Source organism: Tubulanus polymorphus, chromosome 1, assembly GCF_964204645.1.
Source record: "Tubulanus polymorphus chromosome 1, tnTubPoly1.2, whole genome shotgun sequence".
Taxonomy (NCBI): Eukaryota; Metazoa; Nemertea; class Palaeonemertea; order Tubulaniformes; family Tubulanidae; genus Tubulanus; species Tubulanus polymorphus.
The window spans coordinates 21,401,040-21,416,655 of NC_134025.1; the positions used below are offsets into that span (position 1 = coordinate 21,401,040).

The 15,616-nt window shown below is 37.1% G+C and overlaps 2 protein-coding genes across 2 annotated transcripts; both read right to left on the reverse strand.

The window, feature by feature from the left end:
- Positions 1–1,044: 1,044 nt before the first annotated feature.
- On the reverse strand, positions 1,045–5,797 carry LOC141915086 (allurin-like). The gene is made up of 11 exons (XM_074806494.1): positions 5,695–5,797; positions 5,522–5,553; positions 4,021–4,105; positions 3,832–3,935; positions 3,665–3,755; positions 3,368–3,504; positions 3,169–3,254; positions 2,964–3,052; positions 1,624–1,725; positions 1,279–1,407; positions 1,045–1,191 (listed from the first exon to the last, which is right to left on the reverse strand). Exons 1-11 carry the CDS (start codon positions 5,744–5,746, stop codon positions 1,142–1,144), a joined length of 957 nt encoding a protein of 318 aa, XP_074662595.1. The 5' UTR covers positions 5,747–5,797; the 3' UTR covers positions 1,045–1,141.
- Positions 5,798–9,149: 3,352 nt separating this feature from the next.
- LOC141912318 (cysteine-rich venom protein Mr30-like) lies at positions 9,150–13,427 on the reverse strand. Its single transcript, XM_074803569.1, has 14 exons — positions 13,313–13,427; positions 13,159–13,190; positions 12,404–12,488; positions 12,220–12,323; positions 12,034–12,124; positions 11,704–11,840; positions 11,503–11,588; positions 11,297–11,385; positions 11,093–11,194; positions 10,739–10,867; positions 10,476–10,652; positions 10,134–10,256; positions 9,763–9,870; positions 9,150–9,368 (listed from the first exon to the last, which is right to left on the reverse strand). The coding sequence occupies exons 1-14, from the start codon at positions 13,362–13,364 to the stop codon at positions 9,226–9,228; spliced, it is 1,458 nt and encodes a 485-aa protein (XP_074659670.1). The 5' UTR covers positions 13,365–13,427; the 3' UTR covers positions 9,150–9,225.
- Positions 13,428–15,616: the final 2,189 nt, after the last annotated feature.

Here is a 15,616-nt window from a genome sequence, read left to right on the forward strand (position 1 = left end):
CTTGAGGCACACCAGTAGATATATTCAAAAGTCATGATTTAAAATTACCAATTTGAACTGTTTGTTGTCTGTTTTCCAAATGATTTATAAAACAGCATAAAGCTTGACCTTTAATTCCATAAAAATCCAATTTTGACAATAATATTTCGTGATCGACTGTATCAAAAGCGTTTGACAAATCCAGATAAACACCGATAGTGGGATTTTTATTTTCAAGATTGTAAGAAATTTCTTCATAGATTTTGATAAGTGCCATGGTAGAGGAATGATTCTTCCTACTTCTAATGATAGAATTTATCAAAAACAAAACGACACAGTTTCGGCTGTTGACTAACAGCTATCATCAAGTGGAATGAGAGCATGGCTTGCTTAACTATCGTTATATTTTAACAGCGTTTTCCTCACCTGATTATTTGGTCAAACTTGTCCAAAATTTGTTTATTTTGTGAACCAAATCACTAACGAACCATCGAATATGAAATATAGAATAAATGTGAACTCGAAAATGCATATGTCGGGATTGTGGACTAGTAATATTCTCAATGAAGAATCTCACTTCAGCATTATAGATTTATTCACGATACAAGGAATCCACTAAGAAGGGCTGTGATATTCTTGTGACGTCACTATTTGTCGCCGATTCTATTCTGGTCCCGTGTATATGCGGTTTAACATTACGCAACTGGCTTTGCATTCTGCATCTACATGTAAATATCGTCATATGGTCCAATGCCATTTTTTGAAAATGTTTTGTTCAAGTGTCCACGGTCAAGCACAAACAGTTAACAGAAGTCAACAGTCATAGTCGAGTAAGATTTGATGATCAATACATGGCGCATGTGAGAAATTATGACGTCCGTGGATTATCTTTATATCAGATATTGCGGATCGCATAAAAAATATATCAAAACTATGTGTTTGTCATTTTAATGTAGTTTTGATTACAATCCGATCCAGCTCAAGAATTCAAGAGGAACTAACATTTTTATTACACGACGTTTATTTTTCAATACAGTTGTCATAAACTGAATTTTGAATAGGTGAATATCTTGCATATTAGCAATACCCACTGCGTGCAATTTTTCATTACATTTCATTCACATGTGACAAGACGTAGATGTTTTACCGCCATGTTCGGTACTTAAGAACCAACAGGAGAACCTCCTTCTGGTTGATTGCTAATGTCTCCAGCTAAAGTGATAGAAATGTACATATTAATATTCTGATGCTTTACACCACTTCCCTCGCTATTCAGTTCAATTCACAAGATCACCATACCTGGACACGTGTCACACATTATCGGACAATATTGCATGGGAACATTTAAATACTTAGCGCAGTAATCTTTACTCCATTTGCCGCCTCGTGTCGCACATATCCAATGATCTTTAGCTTTGGAGCAAACAACTGAAGTAACACGAAAAGTGAGTTATTTTCGATAAAAACCACTTGGTCTTTCGAAAACGTCCGGCGCATGCGCGCATCTTTACCATATCTTATTCTATCAACTGGATCAACTGGCCATATACAAAACATTTGACGCGGATAGGGCCAGGAGCTAAAATGTTTTTTTTCTTTCGATTGGGAAATGATTGTAATCTATTATATTTGCGCTTTACTTACGTCCACAATCTGATTTTCGGAACCATTTTTGCTTGTAACACGTGCATTGACATGTATTCGGGTCCATATCAGCCCGATTGAGACAGATCTTATCTTTACAATCTGCATAGATGGAATTTTATCGAAGTATATTATATACATTTTTGACGCCTTATAAAACGTTACCATTATGAAACCTAAACAATGTTAGCCATTCAGCGTCATTTTACAAACGACAACCGTAAATCGATGTGCAAACTGCACAGGTCTATGCGTACACATACAAGCTATTTGGCAAAATATTATTGACAAAGATGTAGAATGGCTTCCTGTGATTATATAATGACCTCTATTTGAACGTCGAAATGTTATATCGCATTGAATATCATGAGAAGACGTATTGTAATAGTAAAGGATGTATGATTATATCAGGAGCGGCAGCCGTATATAGAAATGATAAGTAAATCGGATTAATCGGTTAAATGGCGGATGTATACACGATTTGGAAGTCTGATATAAAATTCAGACCCTGACATGGGGATGCTGGTGGAATGACGAAGCTATCTACGATCTGTGTAGGGCCCGCGTGAATTACAAGCGGTCTATATAAAAACGTGTAAACACATAATTTCAATATTCAAATGTTTTAGAAAATATGTTCGATACTAGGGGCATGCAGGTTTCATGAGATTAGCAATTTATAATAGCATAGCTGTCATATACGGCTCCGCGTCCACTGATGGCATGTGTATTAGGTGACAATTCAATTCAATCTATTATTGATCCTTATTACATTGAAATTCCGGCATGAAATTCCCAAATTCAATAAAGGTACAAATTTTTAAATAAGAAAATACAAAATACAAGACACACGGCAATTCATACAGAATAACGCGAATAAGTTATTTAAATGACAATGTCTACTTCAACCCAGACTCAAGTCTAGGATATCGAGTGACAGCCAAACCGGGCCCCGTGGACCGGGCCGGCTGGCTACACGATGTGCTCAAAGTCATGATGAAGCAGACATCAGAAGAGCTCCCTCATCAACCATGGAGGCAATGAAGTTGCAGACCAGCTTAGAGGCAAAAGTGAATCGAAGTCAGTCGCAAGTTGAAATTTTTTTTTTAATTAGGTCAGTCGAAGACCTCTGTCATCTACCCAATCGCCAAATCTCATAATTCCCCAAATTTCTTAAAACTTCGATTTCAAATTTGCAATTCCGCTTTAGCTTATCCCAGAAATTCTACATTTTTTTTCGCAGGCGTCAAATAAATTATTAAAATTAATTTTCTTGTTATTATTAAGATAGCGACAATTCAACCACTATTGAACTAAGCAAACCCTGGACTAGTTCTTACCACATAAACCATTTGCGTCTTTAGTATCGGGACATTTTGAGCCTTGTGCACCTTTTTCGTATGGCTTCGTCGAGCCTTTCATATTACCACTAAAATGAATATACATATGCAGGATTGAAGCATCAATTAATCACGAAAATAAACCTTGCTTTGATTATACATAGCAAGAAGTCATATTAAAGTCTGGTCACCGTAGATCACTTACGCTGGTCCATAGTTGCATACGTAAAAACGACCAATTGGACAGTCTGCGTAACCGCAACCAACTCTTGTAGTTGTCGCCCAAACTAACTATACAGTATGATTATGATATTCGAAGTCCGTTCATTTCAATTATGAATTATTGCCAATTTCGACCGTTACATTTCGAGTTTTAACTTTGCGTAAACATTATATACGTATACCTGTGTGTAATGACCGACAACGCCCCCTGTTGAACCAACGCCGTACTTGAAATCTTTTTCTTCATTAAACCAGCTGTCAATGGCTCCAGTCCAGTCACCTTGTCCCAAACCCAAATCCTGCCCAAGTGTCAATCGTCCTAGGATATTGACGGACAAAAGATATTGACACACTAACACTTGGCACAAGATATATACACCGAACATACAACTGCGTTAGATATTTATTTTTTCACTTTTTTTTACTTTCCAACTCTTATTATATTATCCAAATATCTATTACAATTAAAGAAACTGTACCTGGAATATTTCTGTTATAGTTAGAATCGTGTGCAAATTTACACGAGTCGGCAAGTTTTTGGGCGATCATCGCAGCTTCCTTGTCCCAGTACTACATCAGAATTTGGAATAATTGTATACATTGATGTTTCGTTCAATTTATCCGCACGCGTGCAAATAAAACGTACCAATTTCATCATGTTCGCGGCAGGTGGTTGGCCATATTTCGTCAGATGGCCTCGTAGGTAGTTGTGTCGGGACAGTATGACTTGTTGATCGTGTGCGGAAACGCCTGATGAACAAAAGAGAACTTAGAAAAAAAATTCGGATACAACGAAAAGTCAAACGCAACAAGCTTCTGATGAATTACTACTTACCCCGTCTTGATAATCCAAATGGATTGTCGGGTTTACATGCCGTATGTTCTGCACTCACAGACAAAAACTTTGTAGCGCATGTCACCTGCATATTGAATGAATTGAAAAACCATCGTGCAACCAGTACATTAATAATAATGATAATGATAATGATAATGATAATGATAATGATAATGATAATGATAATGATAATGATAATGATAATGATAATGATAATGATAATGATAATGATAATAATCATAATCATAATCATAATCATAATCATAATCATAATCATAATCAATATCATTATCGTTATCGTTATCATTATCATACTCATAATCATAATCATAATCATAATCATAATAATCATAGATTATTATTACATTCCATAACAATACGTCAATAACACGATTTAAACGCTATTACCAATGCCAATAAGGTATGGTGGCTGATACAAGGTAAGTGTTACGTACCCCATATGTGTGCCTTTAAATCTTGTATTTCCAATTGTTGTCCTGGGTCCAGTTTCACAAAAAGGTTTAACTCTTAAACTTTATCTTAAATCGATTTAGGCCTTAATCATTTTTGTGAAACTGGGCCCTGGGCCAGGTTCCATAGTTGTGAGTTAAGATTAGTTCATTTCAATGAGTTAACTCTGAGTAAAATATTAACACAGAACTGTGGAACTGGGTCCAGATGTCATTGGTGGATACCATTGCACAGATTTCATGCTACTGTTGTGTAGTTTAGTATAGATACAATGCCACCGGTGACATTAGGCGGTATTGGCTTGTTGTCAGTATGGCGAATAAAGCGAATCTATTTCATCGTCGGTCATATCTGGAAATGTCTCTTCTCTATCGGATATTTGTGACCGTAACACTAAGAAATTCCGAACTGACCTTAACTGGTGTATAAACAAAATTGTTTACAAATGCAAAATCATATTCCCCGCTAAACTGACAGTACAAATTCTTCAATATATAGACGAAAACTGACGAGGTAAAACTTAAGCAATAATTCGCGAAAGAAGAGTAAGATATAAGATCCACAATCGGAGCCGAAAAACTGATAAAATTGCGCAATTTAGAATTCGAATTTTCTGTTTTATACCGGATTTATTTTGTTTTAGTTTTTTCCCGTCCAACAGTGTTACACGGCGTCATATAGTTGAGTCGGCTTCAGTAAATTCACACTTCAATTCCTGTGTCAATGGTAAGCTTGGTTTCTCTCCCCATGATACACTTTTGTCCCAGTCGTTCTTCTGCTATATAAACTACGAAATGCTCTATTTCATTCCTGGCGATGGTTTTTAGTATAAAACCGAAGATTCTAATTTTAATACATTTCTAACATAACTGAATTGTATTTCAAACAATTCCGATGCTCGAAACCAGACGTCCTCAAGCGAAATAAAATGACCACCGAATGTAGCAAAATCAAGACAAAATCATTTGAATCATATCAATAAAACGTTAAAACGTTTTCACCGGTTCCTGAAAAGATAATGCTAACTTACGCTGCGTTTGACCCTTAGATCTGTGGTGAAAGCTGAAATCAAATATTTGATAAATCGATCAAATGAAGTTTATCGAAGCCGAAAACTATTGGGAAATCTTCAACTGATGAAGTAAGATTTTTAGATTCAAAAAGAAAGAGAAAATAGAATAGAAAAGTAAGACGGTAACTTACCGCAGGTTGCCAAAAGTAACAAGTGACACAACGAAATTACAGCAGTCCCCATCGTGTTCCAGGTTCGCTGATATGACAATAACTCTCGAAATGCATCTTATATAGCCTCGTCAAATCCGGAATTAATAAAAGCTTGTAATAATAACCGAAATGTATATCTGCGGCGGCCAATAAACGGCGTCTATTCCCGAAAGCACATATTTAGATGCAAAACGTAATAGAACTCAATTCAGACTCGCGCAAGTAAGTTATGCAAGCTGAAACTCTTTGTTTATTTCGAATTGTCCAACCAATAAAGAAAAAATGAATACGTCTATTTTGATGAGGAAATTTGGCGTAAATTTCAAAATTTCATGTATGTAGGATTAATATTATAGTTTAATTGATGTTATTCGTAAAAATTCGTTCATGATTATGTCAATGTAGCGAACAGGTTTATCAAGTTTCTTATGTAAAATTATGTTTGAGCCGGCTTGTTTCTATTTTTTCCTTGGAGGTTTTGAATTTGATTCGTGTCCGGGCAAAATTAGTTCTTTCTAGATATTTGTATTCAAATAAGAAGATACTGGGTGAGTTTTTAAACGGACAGTTTGTCAGCAGTGTTAGAACGACTAAAAAGATTTGTTTTATTGCCGTAGATGCGAAGACGTCCTGGAGCACTATGATAATGTTGATTATTTCTTAAGATGATTTTGATAAATTTCTTTATATCTTCTGGATTTTACTCCGACTAAGTGACTCAGTGAAAAATGATTTTTGATTAGGCCAAAAAATATATTCTGTTTCTGGTCAGGCCCTTCTGCACAAAATGATGCGGTGATGCGGTTCTTTTTTTTAAATGTTCCTACATTTGACTATCGAGTGTGATAGATAAGTCGACAGGAACAAGTCCGAACGGATGTATAGTCGCCGGCCCTTTCAAAATTGACATCGATATCAATGTGCTTTTGGTTTTCATTCACAATCAGACAATAGCAATGAATAGATAGATAGATGGTCTAAACTTTCGCGTTTTACTTCCGCGTTTGACGCCATCGGCGACTAGTTGGCGCTGCCGATTTTTGTTTCAGAAAAAAAAATTTGACGCGGGGGTTCTAGATCGACGCGCTGACCAGAAACAGAATACATTTTTTGTTTTGCCTTAATTCCCATAAGCTCCTCTGCGACCGAAAGCCCGATATCGTCCGTCTATCAGCTATCTATAGTGGCTGATTCGGGCCATAGCGTAAAATTCCTGGTATGCAAATGAGGGCGCCAGAACGCCAAAACGAAAAAAACGTCACATTTTCTTTAAAAATCCATTTGGCGCGCCAAAACAAGGAAAATTCCATTTTGGCGCCCCCGCCAAAACGAACGTGAATCCTTCTTATGAATCCGTCATATAATTCTTTCTTCCTGCGCATTATTTTCAAAACTTTGGTTTGTTGCCAGCTTTTTCTTTACCTTTCTATCAAAAAACCTTTTATGAGTCGCTCCTGCAATAATACTTTTCCTTCGCGTAATCACCATTTTCCAAAGGAATGAAATTTCTGTGCAAGTTTCTATCTTTTGAATCGGCGAATGACGTGGCATAAACTTTTTAACCACACCCCAATACATATCGACATTGTGGAAAAATTGCTGTACGCGCTGGGTGTTACAGAGAGGCTTTTACAATATATATATATAGCTCGCAACCGGCTTTTCATGCAATAGTTATAATCGGATGGCGATAGGCGTACGAGATGTGCCATCTTGCGACCGACGTATTTTGCAGGTATTTACTGCATGCTGGCGGTGGGAATAGGGTGATAAAAAGATCAACTGTCACGACCATTAATCTAGCTTGATAAATATAGGCCTGGCGTATAAATACGGTGTGTATGACTTGACACTCCTTCGTACTGCCACCGCGAGGTGTAGTTAGAAGAGATCTTTCCAAATGATAACTTTGTTGTATAATCACCCTTTAAGGAAACAATCAGTCATTTGTCTTTAAAGTCAGCATGATAACGCTCTCAGTCTATACATGACAAACGCGGGCGTGAACTCTCTCGCAGCCTATATTAAATCTCTGCACATTAGCATCAACTGCCGGACCCAAAATTTTTGCGCTGCTTATATACACACTAAACTTATGATCCCCCTGAAAATGCATCCCGCCGCAACCCTTATCCTAAACCATACCCTTACCCCTCCCTAAACCTTCTAAACCCAAACGCTTTGAACACTTACACTCTAAGCCCGAAGCCCTAATTTCTAAGATTGAAAAAGCCGCCATTTTATGTACCGGTTAACAAACGTCACATTGATAATATCAATTTATAAGCAGCTTATCACTTGGGTTTGACAGAAAATTCTCACTTTTTAAGCGAATGTAAACCTAATCTTTATAAATTCCAAATCCGACGCATTGTTCAAGTTTGATGTATATCTGTTTTTCAACTGAAAACACCCGTTACATGTAACGTTTTTGTAACGGGTGTTTCAAAGATAATTTCAGTTTTACAAGTTAGTTGTTGTCACAAAACAATATGTACTTTGTAAACTTCCAATTCAAGCATAACAAAATGTGAAGCCGCATTTTTTTTTAAATTCAAATCCGACGCGTGTTTAAGTTTGATAAAATATAGATCTGTTTCAACTGAAATCACCGGTTACATGTAACAGTCGTTTTGAAAATAAATATTGTTTTACAAAATTCAGCGTATATGTGCAATATCTATTCCATTTTACAAAAATGACCCTGATTAACAATTCTGCAATGTATTTTTGCCGGATTTGCTGATTCCCTTTGTAATTTGAAAAAATAGAAACTTTCTCGTAATCTTAAACCAATCATTGTGAATTTTACTGGTTTTGCGCACTCGGCATCCATTTTTATATCGTCGTATGGTACAATGTCATTTTCGAAAAACACTTTTTATATTTCAGTAACGACAAAAGAATCCAAGATTTACATTTCTTTTTGTTTTAGAATCCACACGGTTAAACGCAAGCAGTTAAAGGAAGTAAAAAGTAATAGTCGAGTAAGATTTGACGATCAATATGGCGTATCTGACCTATCCGTGTGACGTCCATACAATAGCTCGATATCATCTGATCGAGATATTGCAGGTTGTATCAAAAATATATCAAATCCGTGTTTGTTGTCTTAATAATAATGATAGAATTCATACGACGCGATAATTCCATGAAAAAAAAAATTCAAATGCGCTCCTCCAGGGTAACATCAAGGTATGTATGGAATAGTTCAGTTTTGATCATCGATTTGAATTCACTCAGCGTCAAATTGAGAACGATGGAAATAGAGATTATGGAATTCCAGGTTCGCGTTGCTTGTCTCGAAAAAGCTCTTCTACCAAATTTTGCGAGATTGAAGGAGGGTGTGAATTTTTCTGTATCTTCATATATTTGTGACCATAATCCTGCTAAAGAATTTAAGAAGAACTAAAACTTTTATGACATAACGTCTATTTTGCAATACAGTTTCCATTGAAGTTTTTAGGTATTATTGTTATCTTGCATATTCGCACTGAAAGCTACATACAGCTAAATACAATTTTCATTATTGCATGCCATGGAGCAAGACGCAGATAACATACTGCCACTCTTGGTACAAGAACATTGACCGTAGCCCGCAACATTCTCCTTAGTCTCCCCGACAGCGACAAACGAACCTTGAACCACGCATCCTAACAAAACAAAAAATGCAAACATTTCATCGTTTAAGACGATGAGTTATAGCCCCGCCAACCGGTCAAAGGTGTGTTTCTATGAAATCAGAATATTGTAACTTTCTATTATGATGAGACGAGAAGATACAGAATATCCGTGTAAGATGATAACGAAAGAAATTCCACAATATTTTCAGCCAAAACGAGTACGCCTGTACATCATCAGTACGCCTGATGATGGCTAATAGTCTTTAGCCGAAACGTTGCGCAAATATATATACTCTTCTATTCACGTAACTCGTATTGGCTGAATTTATTGTGGGAGTTCTTTCGTTTCTATTATGATTTATCTTATTTTTATAATTACCATTAGCTATCAGTGTACAACGATATGAAAAAAAATCAATATTACCAGTTGTTAGTTTGTAGCCGGACTTGGTACACTTCACTTGAGCTGTCGGTATCGTAAATATATCTCCTATATTCCTGACAGTATTGGATCCGTCCAAACAGGATGGCGCTGTAAAGTATTTACATGATAATGAAATCATTTCTTCAAAATAAAATTTTGAATATGGCTAGGTAGATAGATAGATGGTGAAAAAACATAAACAAAGCATACAGCGGTGAAAAAAGGAGTTTCTGCAAATTGGCATTAAGTTCTCATTTATGCCCTTATAAACATGGGAATAACAATTGATTCTGCGTTGCGTTTGCAGAAACTAAATTCCAAACTTTGTTCAATGAGCAAAATTTCAGGCTTATTCCACCAGGTCGACTTACCTGTACAGGTTCCACACATCACGGGACATTCTGCATTTACCGTGGAATACGAACAGAACGATTTCGGCCAGAAGGTCGCTGTTGGAAGACCACACTTAATAGGATCCGGATTCGGACAAACGCCTTTAAGATATACGAAATTAAGTGACATCTAATTATCCAGATCCAGAAGCTAGATGAGAAAGCCAGGAAGGGTTTGGTGCTTAACTTGGTCTAGGCTGGATAGGGTCCGGTGTGGTTTAGCGATACTCTTTATGAGCTAGATGCAGTCAGGATTACTTAAATATATAAACAATGACCGGACAAATATCCACAAGCTACGAACTTTTGAACCCTGATTACCTTTTGATTGTGTTGCAGTAGATGTATCAACCGATGTACCACCAGTAGACCCACCAGTAGAACCACCAGTAAAACCATCATTAAAACCACCAGTAGAACCACCAGTAGAACCATCAGCAGGAACGGAGCCAGATGGGATGTTTGTTCCTCCTTCTGGTTGATTGCTAACGTCACCAGCTAAGTGATACAAATAGACATATTGATATTCTGATATTTTACACCGCTTCCCTCGCCATTTGGTTGAATTGTTAAGATCACCATACCTGGGCATGTATTACACATAATCGGACAATATTGCATGGGAACATTTGAATACCTGGCGCAGTAATCTTCTCCCCAATCACCACCTTGCGTCGCACATATCCACTGATCTTTAGCTTCGGAGCAAACAACTGAAGATACACGAAATTCCGGTGATTCATTTTTGAGGAAGACCGCCAGATCATATAATTTAAAACATCTTTAAGCGCGGCGCTTGCGCATCTTTTCCATATTCTTTTGGATTAACTGGCCAGATAAAAACATTCGACACGGATACGGTAAATCAGAAATTTCTGGGACCTACAATGTTTGTTTCAATTAGCAACTTATAAACATATGGAATTTGTTTCACTTACGTCCACAATCTGGTTTGCGGAACCATTTTTGCTTGTAACACGTACATTGACATGTATTCGGGTCCATTTTAGCCCCATTGAGACAGATCTTGTCTCCACAATCTACGTAAATGAAAATTAATCGGATTATATCGCATTTATGATCATTGAGACAGCGAGGGTTCAATCACGATTGAATCGAACCAACCCTGGACCCAATCTTACCACATAAACCATTTCCATCTTTAGTATGGGGACATTTTGAGCCTTGTGTACCTTCTTCGTATGGCTTCCTAGAGTCTCCCGAATTACCACTATAATCAATATACATGTGCATATTGAAGCATCAAATCACGATAATAAACTTGATTTTCTTTAATTATACATAACAAAAGTGTTAATATCAACATTGATCACAGTAGATCACTTACGCAGGTCCATAGTTGCATACGTAAAAACGACCAATTGTACAGTCTGCGTAACCGCAACCAACTCTTGTAGAAGTCGCCCAAACTAACTATACAGTATAATTACGATATTAAAAATCTATTCATTTCAATGATGAATTATTGCCAATTTTGCCCGTAACATTTCGAGTTAATAAACTTTGCGTACGCATTATATAGGTATACCTGTGTGTAATGACCGACAACGCCCCCTGTTGAACCAACGCCGTACTTGAAATCTTTTTCTTCATTAAACCAGCCGTCAATGGCGCTTGTCCAGTCACGATGTCCCAAAGCTAAATTCTGTCCAAGTGTCAATCGTCCTAAAATATTGACGGACAAAACTGTTGACACACAAACACTTGGCACAAGATAAACACCGGACACACTATCTGCGTTAGTCAGGAAAACTCCCAAAAGGTTCATCCAAATCTAAATAATTATCTTGTCACTTTTCTTTGTTCCTCCAACTCTTATATGTCTTTCTAATATTTATCATGATCAAAGAAACTGTACCTGAAATATGTCGATGGTTGCCAGTATCGTGTGCAAATTTACACGAGTCGGCAAGTTTCTGGGCGATCATCGCAACTTCTTTGTCCCAGTACTACATCAAAAATTTGAAAATATCGAAAAGTTTGAAAGAATTGAATATTGAGTTTTCTTCAGTGATTAGCCCGCACGCATGCAAATGAAACGTACCAATTTCATCATGTTCGCGGCAGCTGGTTGGTCATATTCCGTCAGATGGCCTCGTAGGTAGTTGTGTCGGGACAATATGACTTGTTTATCGTTTGCAGAAACGCCTGGTGAATACGAGAATAACTCAAAATTCGAATATAACGAAAAGTAGAATTCAATGACCTGCTGATAGATTACTACTCACCCCGTTTTGACAAGCCAAATGGGTTAGTGGGTTTACATGCCGTATGTTCTGCACTTACAGATGAAAACTTTGTTGCGCATGTCGCCTGCATATTGAATTAATGGAAAACCATCATGCAACTAGTGAATTTTAACAATATGTACAAACAAAATTTGAATGCTATTAGCAATGCCAATAACGCATGAAGATCGATACGGAACTAACTGAGAAATTCTAAGCTGACTTAAACTGGTGGATTAACAAAAATTTTAGAGATGCAAAAACATTTTTTCCGCGTACTGGCCGCTCAAATTCGTCGATACATAAATGAAAACTGTCTTTCTTCAAACGATTTGTGGTTGTTTTTATTTTGACAATTATTCGGATGAATAGTAAAATGAATTTGGCAAAATCGTGATGATGAACATGCGTGCTGCTCTTTTTGTTTAACGATTGTACAGGGAATTTATTTCTGACTCTTATATGTTTATGGTGACGGGAAAAATGATTGGTCTTTTTGGTGTCTTTGAATTGTATTGTAAACAATTCCAAAGATCTAAATCAGACCTCAAGCAGAATAAAATGACCACCGAATGTAGCAGTATCAAAATGAATGCATTTGGATCATATTTCATTTGATTACTGATGACAAGTTTTTATACCGATTCGTGAGATAATTATGCGGTAACAAATACGCAACACGGTTGAGATGCAATGAAATGATATGAAAATGCTCTAGAAATTTGTAGATTTTGGAATTGTACAAAAAAACTTACGCTGCGTTTGAACCTTATATTCGCGGTTAAAACTGAAATTGAAGATTATCATCGGCTCAAATGAACTTTATCGAAGCCGAAAAGCATCATGAAATCTGTTGAAATAGGTTTTTTAGATGCCAGAAAAGAAATAGAAAATATCAAGAAAACTTACCGCATGTTGCTAATAGTAACAAGAGCCACGAAGAAATTACAGCAGTCCTCATCGTGCTCCAGGTTCGCCGATATTACAATAACTCTCAAATCTTCGCATCTTATATAGCCCGTCAGATCCGGAAATAATCAAAGCTTGTTCTAATAACCGAAGTTTATATTTGCAAAGTCCAATTTGCGGCGGCTATATTTCCCAAAGCACATATTTGGATGCAAAACGTAATAGAGCTGTTTAATTTCATTTTAATGGAAATGACGTTTAATGATATTCCGAGACACAACGACGTGATATCCGACTCTAAAGAAAAACGAATAAGTTGATTTTGATGGGGAAATTTGTCGAGGTGTCACGTATGTTAGATTGATGTTAGAGTCTAACTATTATTGTAAAAAAATCCCACTTCCCCCATTTCGTGCGAGTAGTCCTATATAATTAATCTACATAATGTGGCACACGGGTTTATCAATCAAGTTTCAGAGTAAAATTACATTTCAACCGGATATTTACTATTTCTTTTGGAGAGTGCCGGGGCTCAGGCAATACCATATCATCTACTTTATGATAGAGGAACCAGTGGAAAAATTTAAAAGTAAATTTCTTCAAATCATACTCGTTTAAATTTGATTGGTGTACTGATAACATTAATTCCTTCTTGATATATACCACCATCACACCTATTTCAAGCCATGTGCCGAGGGAGGTAACGCGAGGGGGCTACTGACCTTCGCCAGGAATGCATCTCAAATGAAATCCACACACCTACCAACCAGTAGAGGGTCGGAACATAGGCCACCAGCGTGCTTGTAGGAGATGAGGGAAATTGTATATGCGTGCGTTCAAAATTTTCGACGTCACTCATGAAAAACCATTCTCTCCAAGCATAGGGCTGGCTACGGGCGCCAGTGTCGCTTTCCAGAACTTATCGTCGCCGCACTTTTTATATCGATTCCGGAAATTTTGATACCTCAAAATACGTACGTAATTGACCGAAATTTATACTGTAGTTGCGAAGATTGTTGGCAACCATATAATGAACAATACGGCGGTGTTTCAACGGGCGTATTAATGTAAAACCGCTTTATTCGCTGCCTAGATCCATCCACCCGATAGGAGACATTCAATACTTATCGAATTATCGAAATATGTTTGTCAGGAATATACTTCGATAGAGCTCCCATGTTGCCAAATTCGTTATAACGCCATGTTTTCCAATGGTCCCAACATTGGCATTATAACGGGCTTTGACTGTATATACAATAGTAAATACAGCCCCAATCGAAAAAGACGTGGGTCCAATACAGTGTTTGGGTGTGTAAAGTGTTTGCGTGTGTGTAAAGTGTTTGGTTGTGTGTAAGGTGTTTGCGTGTGTGTAAAGTGTCTGGGTGTGTGTAAAATGTTTGCGTGTGTGTAAAGTGTTTGGTTGTGTGTGAAGTGTTTGGGTGTGTGTACAGTGTTTGCGTGTGTGTAAAGTGTTTGGGTGTGTCTGCTTTTATCTTTCTGGGGGTTGAGTTTTTTCTCATAAACCTTCTTTGGTTTCAGCTAGCCTCCAGCACACACTCTATTACTTTAAATTAGTTTTGTACTTGATAGGATAATGGGTTGTGGTTTTAGGACATGAAGCATGTGCCTATCATCTATCTGATCGGTGGAAAATTACACATATAAAGTTTGGGAAATTCAGCTGAGTCTTCCAGTACCCCTTTTATGTGCACCGATAACTATCTATCAGGCCTTTATAACCAATCTTTTCTCAATGTAGTTTCATAGTTACCCAAAAACTGAACTTTCCGACGCCTCAGTTAGAATTTAAAGGAATGCTGAACGAAGAGTCCGACAAATACACAGAGACATTCTATTTCACTCACCCGGGTACGTAGCGAAAAGAAATTTCATCAAACCAACGCCCGGGTGTAACCGATATAAAATCTGGTAAAAGTGTGTGGGCCTACCAGTTGACGATATACATTGCTCTTTTGTATTCTTACTCTATTCCTATACGTTTAGAACGCGCGCATTTTTTAAATTTTTTAAACAATTCATTAAGTTCTAGCGGTATTCGTTAATAACGACTTGAAGACTTCAAGAAACGGGCCCTGCACACATAGGAAATTGAAATTTGTTCATTTTCAACCCGCCCCAATCTAAATATTAGAGTTAAGATTCTGAACTGTTGCACGGGATCTCGGATATTAGGCCTAAATAAAGTTCATTCGTGTTAGCAGTACATCTTGTCGGTATGAGTTATCGTCAGTTCAAGATACGATTATTTTTTTTTCTTATCATTAAATTCGAGGGCGTTCAAAA

Excerpts from the sequence above, each read along its gene's own strand:
- LOC141912318 (XM_074803569.1), bottom strand. The coding sequence starts at position 13,364 with ATGAGGACTGCTGTAATTTCTTCGTGGCTCTTGTTACTATTAGCAACA. Across the intron at positions 11,589-11,703 it reads TTGTCGGTCATTACACACAG|TTAGTTTGGGCGACTTCTAC; the intron begins GTATACCTATAT and ends TATACTGTATAG. Across the intron at positions 10,653-10,738 it reads TATGTGTAATACATGCCCAG|CTGGTGACGTTAGCAATCAA; the intron begins GTATGGTGATCT and ends TGTATCACTTAG.
- LOC141915086 (XM_074806494.1), bottom strand. The coding sequence starts at position 5,746 with ATGGGGACTGCTGTAATTTCGTTGTGTCACTTGTTACTTTTGGCAACC. Across the intron at positions 3,053-3,168 it reads GTATGCAACTATGGACCAGC|TGGTAATATGAAAGGCTCGA; the intron begins GTAAGTGATCTA and ends TATTCATTTTAG. Across the intron at positions 1,408-1,623 it reads CCGAAAATCAGATTGTGGAC|TTGTTTGCTCCAAAGCTAAA; the intron begins GTAAGTAAAGCG and ends GTGTTACTTCAG.